General features: G+C 42.3%; 1 protein-coding gene across 1 annotated transcript; it reads left to right on the top strand.

Moving 5' to 3' along the window:
- The first annotated feature begins 3,756 nt into the window (after nucleotides 1–3,756).
- Nucleotides 3,757–20,840, top strand: hgfb (hepatocyte growth factor b). The gene is made up of 18 exons (XM_070906993.1): nucleotides 3,757–3,805; nucleotides 5,461–5,620; nucleotides 5,959–6,071; nucleotides 6,633–6,747; nucleotides 8,508–8,656; nucleotides 10,117–10,237; nucleotides 11,316–11,434; nucleotides 13,757–13,922; nucleotides 14,024–14,157; nucleotides 15,037–15,130; nucleotides 16,391–16,521; nucleotides 17,524–17,553; nucleotides 18,128–18,233; nucleotides 18,786–18,860; nucleotides 19,122–19,271; nucleotides 19,388–19,494; nucleotides 20,001–20,143; nucleotides 20,661–20,840. Exons 1-18 carry the CDS (start codon nucleotides 3,757–3,759, stop codon nucleotides 20,838–20,840), a joined length of 2,142 nt encoding a protein of 713 aa, XP_070763094.1.
- Nucleotides 20,841–21,132: the final 292 nt, after the last annotated feature.

The raw sequence follows: 21,132 nt of genomic DNA, 5'->3' as shown, positions 1-21,132 counted from the left end.
GTTCACATCAACACCCATAAACACAGGAGGAGGGACAGACAAAAGGCTGAATAAGGACTGCGTGTGTGTGTTCTGCTGAATTGAAATGGTTAGTGTGTCTGAAGACTCAACATCTCTCTAAATAAGAATTATCTTGTTAAAGTTTGCAAGGTTGAAAAGTTGCTCTCTATTGAGAAATTGCTTGCAGACTCACAATATTTTTATTCACAAAAGGTCCTTTTGTGGAAAGTCAAATCCCTTTTGCAAAATAAAGATCCCATGCAATTTCTTTATTCAACATAACGGAGATGAGTCATTAGTCATTATGAGTCGTTATCAGTGACGATGGCAAAAGCAGTTGTTCGCTGTTAGAGAGTTAATTATCTGAAAGAACAATCGGTAATACTTTCTATGATGCCCATGTCTATAATGCATTACAATCATACTTATAATGCATTATAATCTTCACTTATATAATCTTTCAGTAGTGGGCAGATATACAAAATTAACTGCGATTATAATCCATGAGAATTATGATACACTATGATCCTTGCAGGTGAGTCAGTGAGTGACAGGTAATTATGAAGTGTTATGATACTTGGCCTTATAAATCATTATGAAATGCTTTATAATGTGTTGTGGCTATATTGACACATTATAAAGTGTTATATTAATTATAACTATAATTATACAGTGCTATAAACTGATTATAATGCATTATAAGTATGTTTATAATGCATTATAGACATGGACAATATTGCATATTGAGTGGTTTATATCTGTTATGGTCTTCTGATCCTCTTTTAAGCTATTTTTAGGGATGTTTTGGTGACTCAGTCTTCTAATGTGCATGATAATGAACTGATGTGTTAAAACGGTTTTGCATTTCTGTTTGCAGCCAACTATCCAGCTTTTTTTGTTTCACTGTCGCAATTTGAAAAATCAATTGGAAATGTGACTTGTAGGCAGACCACAGGGCTGTAATGAAAAAAAAGGCTGGTTTTACACACGTCTTATGAGAGAAGCCATATTTGCAAACTGTTTGTATGGGCAGATTGTGTGTGTGCGTAGTTTATTTGTGTTACCCGTAACTGTCAGCAGATCTCAATTGCGAGCAGTGACTACAATCACATGCACTGACAACAGGAAGTGTGTGTTTGTTTAAAGGAGGCTCTCTTGACACAGTATCTTTGTTTACAGCATCCAGGCCCACCACTGTCATCACTAACCCCACCACACACACACACACACACACACACACACACACACACACACACTCACAGACAACCCCTAAATGTCTTTGTTTTCTCATTAGAGTGAAATACCTGAACCACCTCTCCTCTGTACTCCCACACTTCCTCAGTCTGGGGAACTTCCACTTCCCTTATCCCTCCCTGTCTCACTCAAACTATCACATTGTCTGTCCCCAAGTCCTGTCGTTCCTTCTTTCAATTTTCCATTCCACTCCATCTCTTGTACATAAGGTCATATGGCTAAAATCTGGAAGAGAGTCTGGAACGATTAGAAGTCACAGTGAGGTCCAACTAATTTGCTGCAAATGAAAAGTTGCACATGTGGACGCATTCATACACACGCATGCACGGAGAAATAATAGTGTACAACACATGACTCACACAATGCACACAAAACTTCCACACAAATCTGCAGGAAGTCTATTAATACTCCACACACTCCACAAATATGCACAGAGACAGACCAGCCAGAGCACACTGGTCTGTATTGTACCTCCCTGCAATACAGTCAATCCATTTCTCTCACATTGCTCTTCATCTACACTCTCTCAGTATCAACTTCTTCATTCTCCCTATCATCTCCATCTCCCACTGAACTTCCTCCCTCCATTACCAGTTGCATGAAGATATGAAGTTTCTGGCAATAACCAGCCACAGATGTGAGGAGTCTTAAATGGTGACGGTACTCATATGAGCGAGCAGTGGGCTACTGGGTCTCTCTAATTTCCATCTTCTAGCAGAAGCTGTGGCTCTCAGACGCACTGAAAACACCCACTGGATTCTTGCTGGGAGAGTCAGTAATGAGATTGTGGTGATGAGGGCTTTTTGTTGTGAGCTCAAATGGGTGAAGGTTATCCTGTCATCTGCTGCTCGTTATGTATGGGCATGCGTGTTTGTGGACGTGCGGGAAAGACAGAATAAAAAGAGCCTGAATGCATGTTTGCCTGCAAGAGACAGTATATGTGGTCGCGTTGCATGTGTACGTACGCAAAGGAAGGTGGAGGAAGAGAAAGAAAAGGAGGAGCGGGGAGACTTGTGCTTCGCTCCAGTGAAAGTATCTGACTCATGGCTGATTGTTTATTATTGCGAATGACTCTGTGGTCCTCTCAGGAAGCCGCAGGAGCATTACTCATTGAACCAGAAAGGAGATAGAGATGGAGTCTGCCTCCTCCTACATATTTATCCATCTATTCCTCTGTTTTGTTTTGTGCACATGGTGTGAGTTTAAACAAAATACCGGGAATCCCCACGATGCAGTAACTCTCAATCTGCACTGTGATAACTAAGGTGGTTTCTATTTACAGGAGTGCTGCTTTGGCTGCAGCATCAGGGCTGTTTAGAGAAAAGGCTCAGGCCGGCTAAGTGTCACGTCTCCTAGCTCATGCTGTCATCGCTGGAAACAGACATGACACTTAGATTGGGATGTCTTGTCCTCATCCAGCCCCCCCCCCCCCCCCCACCAGCAACTTCACTTCTTATCTGACATGGGGGGGGGGGGGGCATAAACAACCCCACACACTCCTCCCCCATCTTTAACATCCCAACTGAGTGCCCTTGCCACTGACAAGTGCCTGCCAACATCTGTTTCATTTTGCACACTGTGCTGCTCGGTGATCTTGGAAAAACAACTGATACAAAAAAGATAATTGAGTGGGATGCTGCTGTGTGACAGAGGGGTGGACACAGAATCGGATGAATAAATACAAATATTATTATATTCGTCAAATGTTTTCCACAGCCATTTATAGGATGCCTCTTTCGGAAGGGCATCTTTGACAACCTTATTTTTAAGTCTCTCTAATATTCATTTATTGAAGAAGGCCCCCTGGCCAAAAGCTTACCTCAGTAAATACATGCACGGATCAGAATGTGCAGATGCTTTATATGTTTTTATATTGAATCTCAGCTCTCATGTAGTGCCACTGTACGGCTTCTGTTACATTCTGACAAGACCTCATGCCTTGTGTAATTGTATAGCATGCTGTTAGGATAGGCTGAGGATTTCAGTAGTTTTTGGATGGTATAGATGGGAAGTCACGAAGGTCTGGGAACAACGTTAGACAGAAAGACAGAGAGAAAGAACCACAACCTGCTTATAATGTTCTTGGTTATTGAGTCTGAACACATGGTAACACACAATTATAGCCCAATGACACACACACACAACACATAGAGTGACATGAGATCATATTGTGCCACATTCAACACTGTCACTGAAGCTTTGCCGATATTGTTAGTGACATTCAGGACAATGAAAATAACACTTGAATTGGAGTGAGGATGGATGGAGAGAAGGAGAGATACAAAGAGAAAGAGATAAAGAAAAGGCGAGAGAGTGAGAGAGAGAGATAAAGTGTCACACACACACGCAGGGAGGGGGGAGGAGGGGGGGGCGAGGAAGTACATAGAGAGGAGACGCATCATCTGTGCAGTGGTGGAAGCAACATCTCCTGGTTGCGGTCCGACAGCACAGCGAGCAGCATTGCAAATTTTGTTTCTGAAACTGTTGTTTTGTGTCGCGGCGATGTGGATTTACAAGCTGATTCTCGGACTCTTCATCATTTCTTGTTCTGGTAAGTTTGGTGAAAACCATTTACAACTGCTCGGGCTGCTCCCTGACGCCTGTCACCGGGCTGGAGCTGCTGCCGGACGCGTTGGTTTGCAAAACGGACTGTCAAACATGCAGAGAAGCTTTGTAAATATAACTTAATTGTCGTCTGTTGTAGAAAATATTCCCACAGTCCCTCTACGGCATCAGTCTCTATGTATAGGCCAGTGTTCAGTTCATTTTGATTATTTGTATCCTCTAATTCTAACAAGACAGCGTGTTTAAGTGATTTTAGTGTCAGAACGCACTCATGAGAACATTTCTGAAGTTGACCTTTCCTGGAAGAAATAATAAGTTTGTGGACAGAGATGAAAACGATGCTTTTGCCATTATTAACGATCCTTTTTAATCTCAACTCTTGTAGTATCATCGCAACCGCTCTGTGTCAGAGCGCATTACACCGCACAGGGACGCATTGGCTACCTTATCTGAATGGATCACGAGATAAATAAAGCCTATGATAAAGTGAATAGATATAACCCACCGTCCCACAAAGTGGCCCATATTAAAATCAAATTAGTGGTTCAGTCTTCCTGTAGTCCTGACAGAGTGCGATTTTGCGGCTCATTGCTCTCAGGCACTCAGGCAGAGAAACTGCCGAGACGCTGAACTCAAGTCGAGGATCGGACAAACGCGACGCCTCTGGTCCTCTGCGATCCTCAGGTTCCCCCAAAACACCCAGATACTGAACCTGTAACACCGGCTCTTACGTCTGATGCCTTTCTGTTGTTTACATGACACGTAATTCCAGGAATCGACCGCTTTTCGGGGGAACCTTTCCAACAGAAGCGCCGTGAAGTTTCTTTTTCTGTGTTGATAAAAGCTCTTGAATCGACTGAAGTGCATATAGGCAGAGAGATGAAAGAGGTAGGAGGAGAAAGGAGGAGGTGGCATGAGTTTTCTGTCTAAATGTAAATGTCTAACTGGAACTCTGATTTTGCAGAGATGCAGAGAGTACCTGCCAACAACTGAGGCAACATACAGACACAACACTGATTTCCCTCACTGTGTGTGTGTGTGTGTGTGTGTGTGTGTGTGTGTGTGTCTCTCTCTCTCTCTGTGTGTGTGTGTGTGTGTGTGTGTGTGTGTCTCTCTCTCTCTCTCTCTCTCTCTCTCTCTCTCTCTCTGTGTGTGTGTGTGTGTGTGTCTCTCTCTCTCTCTGTGTGTGTGTGTGTGTGTGTGTCTCTCTCTCTCTGTGTGTGTGTGTGTGTGTGTCAGCCTTGGTCTAATTGGGGGCAGTGATAAATGACTGCGCATCCTATTAGGTCCTATAGATTGATAACAGTTAAAGCAGACTAATTCACACATTGTAATGCTGTTGCCTTGTGTTCTCAGTCTAGCTGGGCTCATTAGCAGATTGTCCACACTGTCTCCCAGACCACAGAGAAGGGTTTGCTGGTGTGTTTGTGTGCAGTAGGCAGTAGGCAGACTTACTTGCTGTAATGACCAGGCTAGTAATACATTATTGTCACCAGAGACATAAGCCTTTGGCTGGCAGACCTCCCCAACACCAGCTTGTGTCCTGTCTAAGACATATCTCTTAATTTGTCAGCTAAGCCTCTAAAATGTAATGTATGTAATGTACTGCTGAATGGTCATGGACATTCATTTGTGTATCAGAGAGCAGGAGAAATGCACTCCAGGACTACCAGAAGACTGATGGCATACGACTTGTTGTCGTCTCTCCTGATTCCTCCTACCCGACCAAAAGCAAGAAGCTGAGCATGGCCAAGTGCGCCAAAGCCTGCAGCCGCAACAGAAGACTCCCCTTCACCTGCAGGTATGTCTGCGCTTACGGGATTACCCTCTCAGCTGCAGGTTTTTCTTTTTGGTAACATGGTAAAGTAACTGGTAAAGTCCCTCAATGTGAATGGCTGTTAATACACAGAGAGTAAAGCGGTGGTTTTGCAAGCTCCTTAATTATGTTTTTCACAGGTGTAATGCATTGTTGTCCGTCGGGTTTAGCAGGCCCCCTGACTGCTTTGAATACTCATGTAACAGCTCTGTTAATTACCCTGGGCTGCCTTTTACTCCAAGAAGTTAAAGGAAACTGACCATTATGTACTTCACTATCCCCCTGTTCTCTCTTCCTCCTTTCCTTTCCTCCTTATTCTCCAGAGCATTTCTCTATGATCATAAAAACAGGAAATGCCAGTGGCTGTCGTTCGACAGGAACTCTCCAGGAGCTCAGATCCAACAGGACTTCAACTACCAACTCTATCAAAAGAAAGGTGCCCTCTACAGTCCCACCTTTTCTCTCCCACACCAGCTGATACTAAAGTGGTGTCTCCCTCTGTCACCATATCTCTCCATCAGGAAAATGTCTCTACATAGTCACTTGTTTTAAAATATGTAGGAGAATGTTATAACTCTATAAATGCCTATATCAGAGTGATTGTAGCTTTGAAGGGATGGCATCCCTCAAGAGGAACACAAGGAAGGGCAAGGAACATTGTCGTGTTTATTGTGTCGCAGCACATTAGGGTTCATTTTCTGTCATTAAGCAGTGTTTGTGTAAACGATGGAAACCCCCACCCCACTTGACTCTGACTGACCACAACAGTGAACACGCAAGCTGTGTAGCCTGTTTTACTGCATCCAAATGTTTTGCAGAAGATTAGGAAAACAGATTTGGCTTTTGGCATTGTCATGTCCTTGTTAAACTCTGTCTTCTTCTTCTTCTGTCTGTTTTCTTCATCATCCATACTGGCTCTGTGTGCAACACACTGCAATCAGGTTGTTGTCATTTACTGTCTCTCTGTCTCTGTCTCTCCCCATCCACTGTCTTTCAGACTATGTCAGGGAGTGCATTGTGGGAACAGGTCAGAGCTACAGGGGGCGGAGGTCGGTAACAGTGAGCGGGATCCTGTGCCAGGCCTGGGCCTCTCCTATTCCTCATGAACACAAGTAAGAATCTGTTGTTCATTTCACCACAATGTCAAACAAAGTAGTGTTAAAGCTGCCTCTTACTGTTAGTGGTGCAGTTAGCTAGTAGCCAGGGGCTAGTCTGTATGTGTGTGCATGTGTATATGAGTATGATATATTAGGGGTTGATTAGGCTCCTGGGATCAGTCATTCATCAGAACTGACCTCATTGTAACGCTTTACAGAGTCACAGATCATTTCCTGCTGTGGCCCTACTGTTTATCTAGGTGTGTGTGTGTGTGCATGTGTGTGTGTGTGTGTGTGTGTGTTTTTTTTACTGGGATTAGGATCATATCTAATATGCAGCCTTTGGTTAAACTCTAGGTACATCCCCCAACTAAATTCCTAGATAAAGTACTTTTCAATATTCAGGCATATTTTCTGATACAGTGTAGCTCCCAGTAGAAGAAAAAAGCCAATTAAGTGGAGTTTAAAAACAAAAGATCCAAGTGAAGCAATGCTTTCTACAGGATTATGAAACTTAAATTAGCACTTATCTTTAGTAATTGTCTGATAAGCAACAGTATAACTGCACATATACTTGATGTATTTAGCCTCATATTCTGTCTACTGTAGATGCAGTTCATTCTGAGTGAATAATTTGCCATCATGGTTTCTGAAACATGACAATATGACACAAATGACTCCACTAGTCATAAGAAAACACAGGCCATGATATCCAATTAAAGGTATTCAATGGTTTAAATAAAACCATTAATAAAAAAAGACTCAGTTCTGTGGTGGTTATGTTTGCAGTGTAATATCTTGTGTCAAGGGAGGACAATGCTGGAAAAATGCTGAGGAGAAAATACCAGTAAAATAAGGGCAAAGTTTATCATATGCAAGATATTAATAACCATCACAGAACCGTGCACAAGACACATACACTTTATCTTAGACCTTTATTTTCTTTGAACCTCATGCTACCTCCTTCTTTCTCCACTCCCCTCTACTCAGAGGTATTAAATGACTTTGAAAGGCTTTGTAGTGAGTTGTCGCTGCAGCAGACGAATCAAAGAGGGCAGAGCACGTTTGTACCTCCTGTGAACCTGTTTTATCAGACTGCCATTAATGTCTCTGTAGATCAGGTAATTAAACCCAGGCGCTTTGTATGTTTTATCAGTCAGCTTACAGGCATGGGAAACTCACTACACATTTTTATCAGTGAAAGGTTTCTCGTCTTTTTTTGATTGCCCAGCAAAGGCCTTCTCATTTCTGTACCCGTCATTACCCACTCCACTGAAAGGCTACTTCAGAACTTTCATCATCATGTGGAAAAACACAGCTTGACTCAAAGACTACACTTTGTCCATCATCGCATCTGGTGACCACAGCCATGTGCTTGCCTGATGCAGAAGATATGAGTCATTGTGTTTACACTATGCTCAGAACAAGCCTCATGGAAAACTAACATTGCTTCTACATATTAATGTGTTTTCTCTCATTAACAACATCATGTCATCGGTGGTTCGATCCATTAGCGTTGCCATCAATCATTTTTTACACAATTTTTCACTGGTCATGTTTGCAGGCAGGTTTCAGCCTCATTTATGAGTGAAGCAGCAGCTGTCTCATAAATGAGGATAGGACTCGTCATTCTGTCACCGATTAAAAAAAGACAACAGAAGGTGTGGCCTTGGGTGTTTTTCAAAAAGAGGCTGCTCTGCATGCTAGCTGAAATACTTGGCAACCGGTCTTGGTACATGTGTCTGTTTGTGTAACTGGGGTTCTGCTCCTGACAGATTCATGTCCAAGAGGTTCAGGAAGAAGGACCTCAGAGAAAACTACTGTCGTAACCCAGACAACTCCACCGTTGGCCCATGGTGCTTTACCACTGACCCTCGGCCGCACCTCAGACACCAGGAGTGTGGCATACCACAGTGTTCAGAGGGTAGGCTACACACACACACACACACACACACACACACACACACACATACACACACAAAATATGCTTTGTATCCATCTGAGCGGACGTTCATTTTAAAATAATGCCCATTTCACTTTGCAAATTGCCTCACCATTGAGGCTTGATAGTCTGAAATGAGTTGCAGCAAATTAGGCAATCACACAGTGCCTTGGACTGAGCAACGCTGTGCTCCGCTCTACATCTGTGTGTGTATATGTGTGTGTGGCACAGGTTTTCTGTATTTGCTGAGGCCAGCTGCAGCAGTTTCCAGGTGTGGGGTGCAGCTTATGCTGTCCTCTCTCATTCCATCAGGTCCAGGTTTTATAAATGGTTTGAACCTAAGAGGCTGGAGCTGGAATGTTAGAGGATATTAATTCCCTGTCGTCTCCTATAGGTAAATTGTTAGCTATTTTATCCACCCCTGTGACACACATGGAAGGAAATTGTTGAGTTATGGCTCTGTATGAGTAAAACGTTTATTAAAAATGTATTCCATTGTGATGAAAGAAAAACACTTTCCCACCATTGTTTCAGCCTCTATGTTATATCACACAATATTACTGTCAGGCACTGATGTCCCCCCGAAGAAGGGGATGATAATGACCTCTGTTATCTAATCCCTGGGGATTCATGCTGTCAGAGGGGTTGTTTCCGCTGCATGTATGACACTGGATCACGTTAATGAGGAACCAGGCTGTGGTTCGATAAGACAGGATGGGAATCCTTCTTGCTCTCCAACTCACATATGGTGTCCCACTGGGTTATCACAAGTTGTACTACAGAGATAATAACTTTTTATGTTGATAGAGCGCCTGCAATCATTCAGAAGAAAATGACTGGAAGGGTTTCTCCAGAAATTAGCTGGTCCTAATAGGAAACATACGCACAGACACGCAAACATGGCGTGCGCAAACACACACATACACGTGCAGCCAGTGGTATTAAATGTGCTCCGTCATGACAGCGGTGGACTCATAAACATCTGTTTCTAATCTGCACACTCTCTGTTGTTTACACTAGACAGTGTGTACTACTCACCATGCAACAAATGGTGTCTTCTCTACATCAAAGAAACCATTGCCTTCATTAGTGTGACACATAATATGTGCTTCCATACATTAAGTGTATGTGTATAATGACAATAATAATTTTGGGACAGAAAACCATGACCTAAAATGTATTAAATTGGATGATATGTTCAAGTTTATTGCTTTGTCAACCCAGAGCTATTCTACTGAAAGTATCATGATTTATTTTCGTTCAGTGTTTTCAATCATTTGGTTGGATGTCCTTGTTTTTGTCAAGTGGTGGTGTCTCATTGTGAAAGCAATGTGTCACTGATACAAGAAAGAGTGGATAGGGAATTTCTGATAGTTTCTCTAAGCTGCTGCTCTGTGTGTTTGTGGATATGTGTGTCTATGTGTGCATGTGTTGCTGTATAGTTGAGTGCATGAACTGTAATGGGGAAGATTACAGAGGACCCATGGACCACACAGAAAGTGGAAAGGAATGCCAGCGCTGGGACCTGGATGTGCCTCACAAACACCTGCACCACCCTAAGAGGTAAAACACACACACACACACACACACACACGCACACACACGCATCTGCATCACTCAGCATCACATTAAATTGTGCATGCTCAATCCCACTTGAGCCCACACGCATGGATACATGTAATTTAATAGCAAAAAGCATGAGAATACCTTATGTAATAATAAGTTCATACAGTAACTCCATGTGGTTGTGACGCACTAACTCTGGAGATGAAGTGATTTGGAGTCAGCCAGTGTGCCTTTCCCTGAAGGAATGCCATCAGAATCCAGTGTGTAATTGTGTGTTTTTAGCAGCACTATGCTGGGAAAACTCTTCATTCTGACTTAATTGGCTCAAATTCCTTCAAGCTCTCAGTAGATTATAAAGCAGACTCGTGTCCAGCCGTGAGATAAGCTTATACCTATTTTAGGGAGGCCATTTATTTTTTTAGTATTCCTTACATGATCTTTGTTTGTGGATGTGTGTGTGTGTGTGTGTGTGTATGCATACCTGCTGTGTGCGTGTGCGTGTGCGTCTGTGTCAAGAGAGTGTTCCAGCTACTCGGGTGGCAGGTGGTCTGGATTAGTGGGGACTCGTTAACACATCCTTAATCATCCCAGTGTTTGTGTAAATGAGGCCCCAGACTGCTCATAGCACTAATGTAATGAGAGGGTCCTGCAGCCTGATACTGCACGCCTGGAGGCTGGAGGCCTGGAGAGATGTGGGACTTTGGGATGACTTACTGTAGAACACCTGTAGTGGTGCAGCCTTTTATCTTCCTCACTCCCCTGAGTTCTGAACAGATTTACAGATGGAGTCCTTGCACCATTCCAGTTATTAATGTCTCAGTTGCATGCAATCGTGAATTGTCGCTCCACTTGTGCTCTGGTCTGCTAAGGATTCAGAAACATGATTGTCTTTTCTGGTACCTCTGGACTTTGAGAATGATATGACAATTAGTGTTTTGTGCCATTATTACTTAACTTCAGTAATAATGGTACTATGGGCCGTGCAACAGTGTGAACAGATGTTTTGTGCCATGTTTTTCACTAATACAGCTTTTTTCTATACACTAAGTTTGTTATACTGCATGTTTTGTTTTAGGTACCCTGACAAGGGCCTGGATGATAACTATTGTAGGAACCCAGACGGACGCCACAGACCCTGGTGCTTTACCACGGACCCAAACACACCCTGGGAGTACTGCAACATCAAAGTTTGTGGTAAGCATGCATGTTTGTTTGTGTGTGTTTGAGTGCATTAGCATTTGTCATGCATGTTAAGTGGAAATCTATGCCTATCTGTGTATGGGTGTGTTTGTGTTCTGTACAGATCCATGAAGTGTGACGGACTACACCAGAATTTACAACTTCCTGTACCTTTCATTTCACCACTCCTTTCCCTCTCATTGGCTGATACTATGGAATACACACAAACACACACAGTGTTCCCCTCCTTAGTTTTGGCTCTCTGTTATGTCTTCTCTAATAGCCACAATGTTTATTTTTCCCCTGCGCCACTGGCCTGCTGTTTATTGTTCTATGCCAGCTCTTATGTGTGGTGTTCAAACTGCACAGGGCTCAGTTACTGCTCCACATTAACCTCCTGTTACACATACAGACACAACACCAGGGTCATACACACTACAAGCAGATTGCTTTCATTACACCCCACACACTTAGTGTGAGCAGTGTGATTGATGTGTAAGCGCTAGGTGCACATGGCACGTCTGGCTTTGTGTTTTTTGTGTCTATACACTTGTACTAAGCCAGCAGATGCTATATGCTCTTATTTGACCTATAATCAGTGACGAGTCTCTGAGACAGCCGCTGTGGTCCTTAAGAACATAAAACAGAGAGAGCTCTGGTGTTATTGTTGGGCTCAGCTTCTTTCTCTTGAGTCTGTGACTGGCCTGTTTGCCTGCTAGAATCATCAGCAGTCCTGGCACCATGTTTACTAGATGGCACTCCTCCATGTGGACCCAGTGATTCACTGTTCCCCTCCTGCTTTTTCCCCTCTAAAAACCGTCTCCCCCTCTGCACTCTCTCTGTCTCTCTCTCTCTCTGATAGGGGAGTTTGTTGGGAACAGACCAAGTTTACGACCCAGTTAGTCTTAATCAAAACAAGGCAGAGAGGGGAGAGCAAGAGACAGAGACAAAGTGTTCTTTTGTCAAGGCCTGCTCTTTTGTTTACTGTCACAACTAGTGCATATCTATTTTTAGACACATTGTATGGACAGAAAATGTCTGTTTTAGAGTCTTGAAGATCTGCAGCTTTACACATTGTTGGATACAATCATGCACAATGTTCAGGCTAATGAACTTGTGTAACTCGTGCGTAATGAGCAGCCCCTCTATAAAGAAAAGTAGAGCAGATAAGATTTCCTGCCTTGTTTTTCCAATTTTGGCCATATCAGCCTCATTATACTGAAGCTCCTCTAAACCCGTAGAGTGAGCTATTCTGCAGAAAGCAGGTGGCCATGACATTGAGGCTGTTTAGCCATTCATGATGGCACTGTCACATTGAATATCTCAATAATTTACTAGTCATTATTGTTTATAATTGTTTGTACACGTACTACAACAACAACCTGATTACAACCAGATAAAGGGAAGGATTTTCAACTCTCACGTAAACACTTTAAGACCTCAGGGTGTCGACACACTGGAATGTTTGGGCCAATTGATTTGGGCATCACTCCTGTTCCTGAGCAAATTGTCTGTTACAGTTTGGACCATTTGGTGTTGACAGTTTAGAGATAAAATCCTGCATTGTGTGGTTTTTACGACTGGAACCGGGACCTCTACATCACATGTATGAGTGGGAGAAATAACAATAGAAGGGCAGGCAAATGGAAAATATGCGTGGTGTGTTGTGGTGTGCCCTGCATGTCAGAGTATTATTATATAATCTATAGTCCAGTTCATCAAGGTTTCAGTGCAGTGCCACAGTTCATCTGAAGTTCGCCTTGCTCTTACAAAGTTCACTTACCAACTCTCTCGTTTCCCACACCTCTCCATCCACCATTATAACCAAATTTGGCTTTTATCCATGTCTTTGCCTTTTCCGTGCAAATCGCAACATAAATTAGCGAGACGTTTTAATTATTAAATAAATGCCCTTTTCTATTTTGGTACAACCACGTGTGAAAATTCATGCTGACGTGGAATTTGGGGGGTTGCCTATAGCGACATAATTGTGATCATCAGTCATGCATTATTTGTGTATGTTGAAGGAAGTAAGTCAGGGAGTTTAGTCTTAGTAGCTTTTTTTAATGTCTCTTTCCATCTTCCATCTCTTTCCTTTTCTGATTTTTATCAGTGTTTTAATTGTCTACATGTATCTTAAACTATAACACTATATACTATAACAAGATCTAGAGCTTTAACTACTACACTTGTTTTTTTTTATTCCCCTTTAAAACTTTAATCCAACTATTTCCTTAATCTGGGTAATCGCACAAGTTACTTGAGTGAATATAAACATGCTGTATGTTACCTTGATCAAAGTCACCCACCCCTTTATATATGTTTGCACCTTCACAGCAACACCTCCTAAAAGTAATGTGGTGGAAACAACCGAGTGTTACCAGGGAAGAGGAGAGGGTTATAGGGGGACAGTAGACGTGATGCCCACTGGACTCATCTGCCAACGCTGGGACTCTCAGTATCCCCATAACCACTCATTCATACCTCAAGCCTACCCCTGCAAGTGAGTCAGACTCTCACAAAAGACATGCATCCACTCACTCACCCACCTGCATGCACTTAAAACCAGGCAGATTACAGGAAGACTTTCTCTGTGTTTTCCAGGGACCTGAGAGAAAACTACTGTCGGAATCCAGATGGCCAGGAATTCCCCTGGTGCTTTACTACAGACCCAAGAGTCCGCACAATGTTCTGCACCAACATCCCTCAGTGCGGTACCCACAACAAGCCTGTCAGTGGTGAGAGACTCAACAGCTTTATTTGACGCTCAAAACAGCTAAGGAAAGGGTGATTTTCTTTACATCCGAAGCAGAGAAATATTCTGCATTTTTATATTTTGTGGACTGCGGAGTTCACAAGACCCCGTAACCACACATGTTGGCTTGTAACCGCGTTTTTCTCCGTCCCTGCGGACAACTGCAGCCCTATAGGACTGTGGGAAGGACTGACCACCTCGCCTCACATAAACCAACTCTGACAGCAGCTCAGGATCGTCAGGTCTCACTGGACAGTGAAAGATGGAGTGGAAGGATTAGTGCTGGATGGGATTCTTTCTGGGGTAGCAAGAGATTTGGAAGTAAAAGATGTAGATCTGTGGCTGAGTACACAAATGCAAATTTCCCAAGGGATTTTAGGGATATGTCTTTGGGATTATGTGGCCTTGCATTGGGATTATAAACCCTCTCTGAGGTTGTGTTGTGGTCTACCCTCGAGGGTTGAATACGTTCCCACATAGAAATGAGATGCAGGGTGACAGCTTCAAAACCGTATTTATGACCTGTGTTTTTCTTAGGCATCATTGTGGACGACGTCTTTGAGTTCCCATATTCTATTCTCGATCCAATGACAACCACGATAGCTCAGAAACTAAGATTTATTTTTATTCTTCTGCGTATTATTGACTGGTTCCCAGTTTTTTTTTATAGTTTGTAATGCAACAATACTTTATGGAAAAGAATGGACAAAAACTATTGTTGTGGTGATGCAGGTTTAAAGAAGCTTAGTTGATGTTGAATACTGCATTTTGTGCATGTTTTTGTTCAAAGCTCTTTGTTCGTACAGACTCGAAGTATGTGTCTGCTTGTCTCATTTTATTTCCTCTTTTTGTTCAAATACAGACTGCTATGAAGGCTTTGGAGAGAATTATCAAGGAGAGCAGTCAAGGACGAGATCAAATCTGCCCTGTGCTCCCTGGAGAGACCACAGCAACAGGTTGGCCCACTGGATCCCTGCTACTTTCTAACCTAATAACTTTCCCAAACTCCACTGTGATGTACAAAACAGACGTGCACCATCAATAAACTGCAGACAAGCGCCTCTGCCTAAAATAGAGATCAAGATGTCACACAGCTCTAGTACACTGAACCCATCAGAGAGAGTTTCTCATAGTGTAGAGTTTTTTTTAAAACCTCAATGGGATCAAAGGAAACGACTGATAATGAGCAGAAAATACCTGAGAATTTCATGGGTTTCAACAGGAGGAAGAATGCTTGAGAAATTAGCTCTTTGTGATACAAGCTTGTGCATGACAGCCTCAGTGTGCAGGGGAATGTGTCGGTGTTTTCGAGAACCATGTGTGCAAACCTGAGACGTGGTGGTGAGTGCAGGGCGGCGCCCTATTATTGACCTCTAGTTAAGTCCTATTGTTGTTAGCGGATCAAGTCAGGCCTCTCTGTTTCTCAGAGAAGAAAACGGCTCCTGCGGGTGCCGTGACTAGCCTCCCCAGCATCTTCTAATGGCTGGAGAAGTGTTTCCCTGAAGATGACCTAACACAGCAGGAATGACTCCCAGTGATAACTTGGCCGGGGGACATACACTTCACTCCTCACCTTTGACCCCAAACCCCTCCTTTGTAGGAACACTTCAAAGCCAATCAGCTCCAACGCTTGGCTCCTGCCCAGGGGTCAAAAGTCAGGGTTGGGGAGTCACAGTGAGAGCTGGCAGTTATGCTAGCTGCTCAAAATGCAACACACAAACTGAAACTCTGGATCGGTGTGATTTGGTACCCAGCATCCCTCTCCTATGTGTCCCTTTTCCCTTACTATTTCTCCACCTTATCGTTCAAGGAATTCAGTGTGGGAAAATAATTCTGTTTGTGGTTTTAAATACTCACGAGAATAACCTCATGTGTGGGATACGTCTGCATGAGCATGTAGCCTATTAGATATTTGAGTGTAGGTGGGTGCATACTGTCTCAGTGAGTAATTCCTCTGCAGATCACCTTCTTATCTTGTCCGGAGGGACAGAGCCTACGCAGCTGTGCAGTTTGACTGTCCAGATCCTATCTGGCTAAAGTCGTTCAGCTTTTACTAATAGTTATAAATCACCGGCAAATCCTTTTTAGTTTCGTCAACAAAGAATTATCTGCTTGAGAGGGGAAAATAACTTTTGTTTTGAAAATTGTCTTTGGGGCTTATTGAATGTTGATGAAAGATAAGTTATTGGATCTTTTATGTTTGTGTGTTTGTCCAGTGGCGAGAGGGGCATGCTGATGGCTGGCCTGGAGGGAAACTACTGCAGAAACCCTGATAAAGACAAACATGGTCCCTGGTGTTACACCAACAACTCTGCCATTTCCTGGGACTACTGCAATGTAAAACCATGTGAGTGCGCAGTGTGTACATGCAATACCTTCATAGATGCAGCCAGAGGTGAGCCTGTGTGAAATTGAAAGTTTGTCTTACTCCTTAATCTAAGACAGAGCTAGGTTAGATTTGCTTGCACTGTGTCTGGTTGTCTGGCTCGCGCACACACACTTTATTTGCAGTGTGTAGATCTGTCTACACTAGCAGGTCAATGTGTGTCGGAGGAGATTCACAACTCATCAGGAAGACAGGGGAGGGCTCTCTCTAACTATTCCCACATGGGCCAAGACTCAGAGGCATCATGACTGTGTGCATGTGTGTGTGTATATGTGTGTGTCTGTGTGTATATGTGTGTGTCTGTGTGTATATGTGTGTGTCTGGTATCAACGATTCTTCTGGCCAATAAGAATCTATTTTTTATACATTTTCATACCAGTGATTTTGCATGTTTTACTACACGTTGTATTTTACCTCACAGCTAATCATTTTTTAAACAATGCTGCTGTGTTTTAGAAATGTTGATGTATTTTGTCTACTGTCTAAAGTTCCATTAATGTTGTGAGGAAATGCAGTGCAGTCATGTAAACTGCATCAACATGCAAGAATAATGTTGGCAACAAATGAAACGTGATGTTCACTCTGATGCATTACACAACATAAGCAGGTTATGAAAGTGTGCTAATTGATTTTCATACTGTACAGTAATGAATGGAAACCAGTTGCTGACCTGGAACTATTGGAAGAGTATATTGAAAAATGTTGCCTTTGTAAATGGTCAGCATAACTGTTAAATAGCTAGAACTTACAAACACATAGTACACTCCTTTAAGGCTTGTTACGTTTAATTAGAGCCCTCCAGATTCTAAAGAATTATTCTGACATGACACACAAACACAAGAGCTCTGGTGGCCGTGGCTGTATTGCCGCCGTGAAATTTACACCCCTGTGTGTGTGGTCGCTTCTTATCGTGTATCAGTTAATACTCTCTGATCCCTTGTTTGTCTCCTCTCCTTGCTGCAGGTGATGCTTCACAGAACACCATTCCAATGGGTGAGTGTCTCTGTCAGTCTGTCTGTGTTTGCGAGTGGCTCAGCTGCTGATCTTGTATTTGGTAGCCTCCAAGTGGTGTTTTCAGAACCTTTTATGTCCAGCTATTATGGTACATGATGCAGGACATTATGTTGTCATGGTGGCATCTGTTTCTGTGTGTGTGTGTGTGTATAGGAGTGTGTGTGTGTGTGTGTGTGTGTTGGTCTTTTGGTGTGATTCTTCTGTACATAATAACTCAAGAACAGAGGATGAACCCCTCAATCTCTTGACTTATAGAGTTCCAATTACACCCATGTGTTATATGGACATTCTCAATAATTACCCTAATTAATGGCCTCATCAGTATAACTGGTTATGTTTTATATACAATGATAATTATAGCGGGTCATTAGGCAGCACATGTGCCTCTATTGCGATTGTAAACAACATATCACAATTAATTACATTATGTCTGTGTCTGTGAATGAATATTTATGTCTTAAATTAAATGTATATTATGTAAAATGAGATATATTCAAGTATTTGTGTGTGTGTGTGTGTGTGTGTGTGTGTGTGTGTGTTTCTGCTTTTTCAGGTGAGCTGTCCTCTGTGGTGTGTTTTGTCCATAAGAGAACCAGGATTGTGGGAGGAGGTCCGGTGGGCATAACAGACGGCAGCTGGATGGTCAGCATACAGAAAGGGTACGGGGGTGCATTTAATATTCTACACATTTTCGTCTTCCACTGAAGAAGAACACTAGGCTGCCCAGGCCACCCTTGAATTCATAAAACATTCAGTGGAATTGTTTTTTCTTTGCCTTTTTGTTTTCAGTGGAGGGTTCTCATTCTGAGGCCTTTCCACAATGTTGAGAAACACATGCATGCAAACATTTTAGCAAATGTGGGTTTCTTTGTATGGTTCTAGATACAGTAGCAGCCTTGATGCCAAACATTTATAATCCATCAATAGTTTTATAGAGAAATAGAAATCAACTCATTGCAATTACCAATTTTGAGTTGTGCAAAGATTTTGTGATGTGGTTCAAAAGTCTAACATTGTATTGTTAGGTTTTCCTAGTACTACTCTAAGCCCCTCTCCTTAAATTCTACACACAAGGGGAACAACTGGATTTCTGTGAATTGCCAACGTACAGTTTATAACAATGGCAGCATGAGTTCATGTATGATATTTCACAGCTTTTGATGTCTTAGATTGGTCCTTGATGTGTCATTTATGTTTTGTGCTCACTTCAGGTCGGTGCACTGGTGTGGGGGTTCACTAATAAGAGAGGAGTGGGTACTCACTGACAGACAGTGCTTCTCCTCATGGTAACTTCAAAGCTCGCTGTCTGTTAATCTATTTTCTTTCCTTTTGCTTGAACCTTGAACTGTCAGTGCATTTTTCTTTTATGCCCTCAGTATATTAAGTGTGAGATGTAAGTGTTCAGTTGATATGTGTTTCTCTATATTCTGGAATAAGTACCGGACTCTATGTAGTTGCTACTGTCTGTCCTGATCAGTCGGAGGTTGTAGAGCAATAAATGTGGAATGTTTTTTATTAAGTCTTAACTCTTTCCTGTGCCTCTCCAGTGTTCCAGACCTCAGTGAGTATCAGGTGTGGCTGGGAGTCTCAGATATTCGAGAGGGTGCTCCTGACTGGACCAAGAGACAGGAAGTCAGCATAGCTCATGTGATATGTGGTCCTGAGGGCTCCAGTTTAGCCCTCATAAGGCTGTCTAAGTGAGTACCTGGAAAAATAATCTCAAAGATATATTGATATACATATGTTGTGTGTGTGTGTGTGTGTGATGTTTATCATGCTTTGTACTTTTTATTTTTATTCAATGAATGTTCAGGCCTGCCCTTCCTGCAGACAATGTCCATACAATTCAGCTACCCGTGGCTGGGTGCTCCATCCCAGAAGGAACAATATGTAAAATGTATGGATGGGGAGAGACCAAAGGTACTGACATTCTATATTCTACATTCACTACAGCCGTTATATACCTGCTATCCAGGCCTCCCAGGTTTGCAATATAAACCTGCATTTATATTATATTACATTTATATATATATTATATTTATATTGCATTGCAATATAAACCTGAGTATTTCTGTAAATTCTCTTTTAAAATGATATAAGGTGGAGGGGCGAAAGTATATTGTAACATAGTCCTTTCTTAAATAATTGGTTTCTCAACTTTGGGTCAGTATTGCTTGTTGGGTGGCTTGAAATACAGATCACGGAAGATTGATATTTTTAATAAAAGTTCAAATGTGCCATGATTTCTGTATAAACCATTCAGACTTCCCTCCGTGCTCTTGAAAATAGAAACATGCTAAATATGATATAGCACTATATTATATTTATGCCAAAAACATAGGAGTTCTAAATTACAATGTTGGCATTTGTATTGCATACGCTACAACAGAAAAGAGGCTATAAAGTACAACCTTTGACTCTTTCAGGCACTGGCCACGATGACGTACTGAAGGCAGTTGATCTGCCCATTGTCAGTAATGAGAGGTGTAGAGAGATGCACAGAGGGAACCTCCACATCACCAACACCAAGATCTGTGCAGGAGGCAAGAGGAATGAGGGAGTGTGTGAGGTAAGCTGTTACTTGTTCATATTCTTTTCCTAGTGAAGTGTTTTACCATTTAAACATGAGGCCAAATAACTGTTCAGAAGGGAAACTCCATACTTGAATTCATATGGTGAGTTCAGTCCTTGTTGGTAAACAAGAACAGGCCTTTGGATAAAGTAATTGTTCCCAGTGTGAATTTATGAGAATATAAGCACAAAACAGCGATTTCAAAGCTCAGTTTGATCCACATCTCAAACAAATGTTCTTTGAATCCGTGGCTTAGTATGCAGTCCGTTGTAAACAGAGCAGCTGGAGACTGTTGCACTAAATTTCATCAGTGATCAAAGCCTTGGTTTTGTGGTTTCTAGCTTTGGAAGAGAACTGTCCATGTTCACAAATACTGGTGCCGCTGTCTGTCACAGCATATAAAAATGAATTTTGCTTCACTTTCATTTAACTCTGTCACAGATGAGAACAGTGATGGTAGCCATTTCTCAACCAGTGATGTAGAAAAATGTGCTATCTATTTCTTCTTTTGCAGAGGGATTATGGCGGCCCTCTTGTGTGTCAGGATGGTGACATCAGGGTTATTGTGGGAGTGAGTGTCCATGGCAGAGGCTGTGCTCGGGCCAACCAGCCTGGCATCTTCATCAATGTGCCCTTCTTCACACAGTGGATCTACAAGGTCTTCAGATATTACCCCAACCCTGAAATCTTCTAGAGACTCAATAGAGAATAAAACCTAGAGCCTCTACTTCTGTAAATCCAGCGGTGCACTCAGGACACCTGGTTTGTATGTTGTTCATACCTACATAGCCCACAGATCAATAAGACTGGTGTGAGGATACACTCTTAATAGATGAATGAATGGGGAAACACTGTGATGTAAGATTTAAACACATCATCATCAGATACCATGCAGATTCTGAGAGTCAGTGATGGTAAGAATGAAGAGGAAATGTTGATACTGTTCATATCTTTGACATAGGAAATGGAGTATAGAATAGTAAAAG

Source organism: Enoplosus armatus, chromosome 6 (genome assembly GCF_043641665.1).
Source record: "Enoplosus armatus isolate fEnoArm2 chromosome 6, fEnoArm2.hap1, whole genome shotgun sequence".
Taxonomy (NCBI): domain Eukaryota; kingdom Metazoa; phylum Chordata; class Actinopteri; order Centrarchiformes; family Enoplosidae; genus Enoplosus; species Enoplosus armatus.
This window is presented reverse-complemented; position numbering and strand designations above follow the sequence as displayed.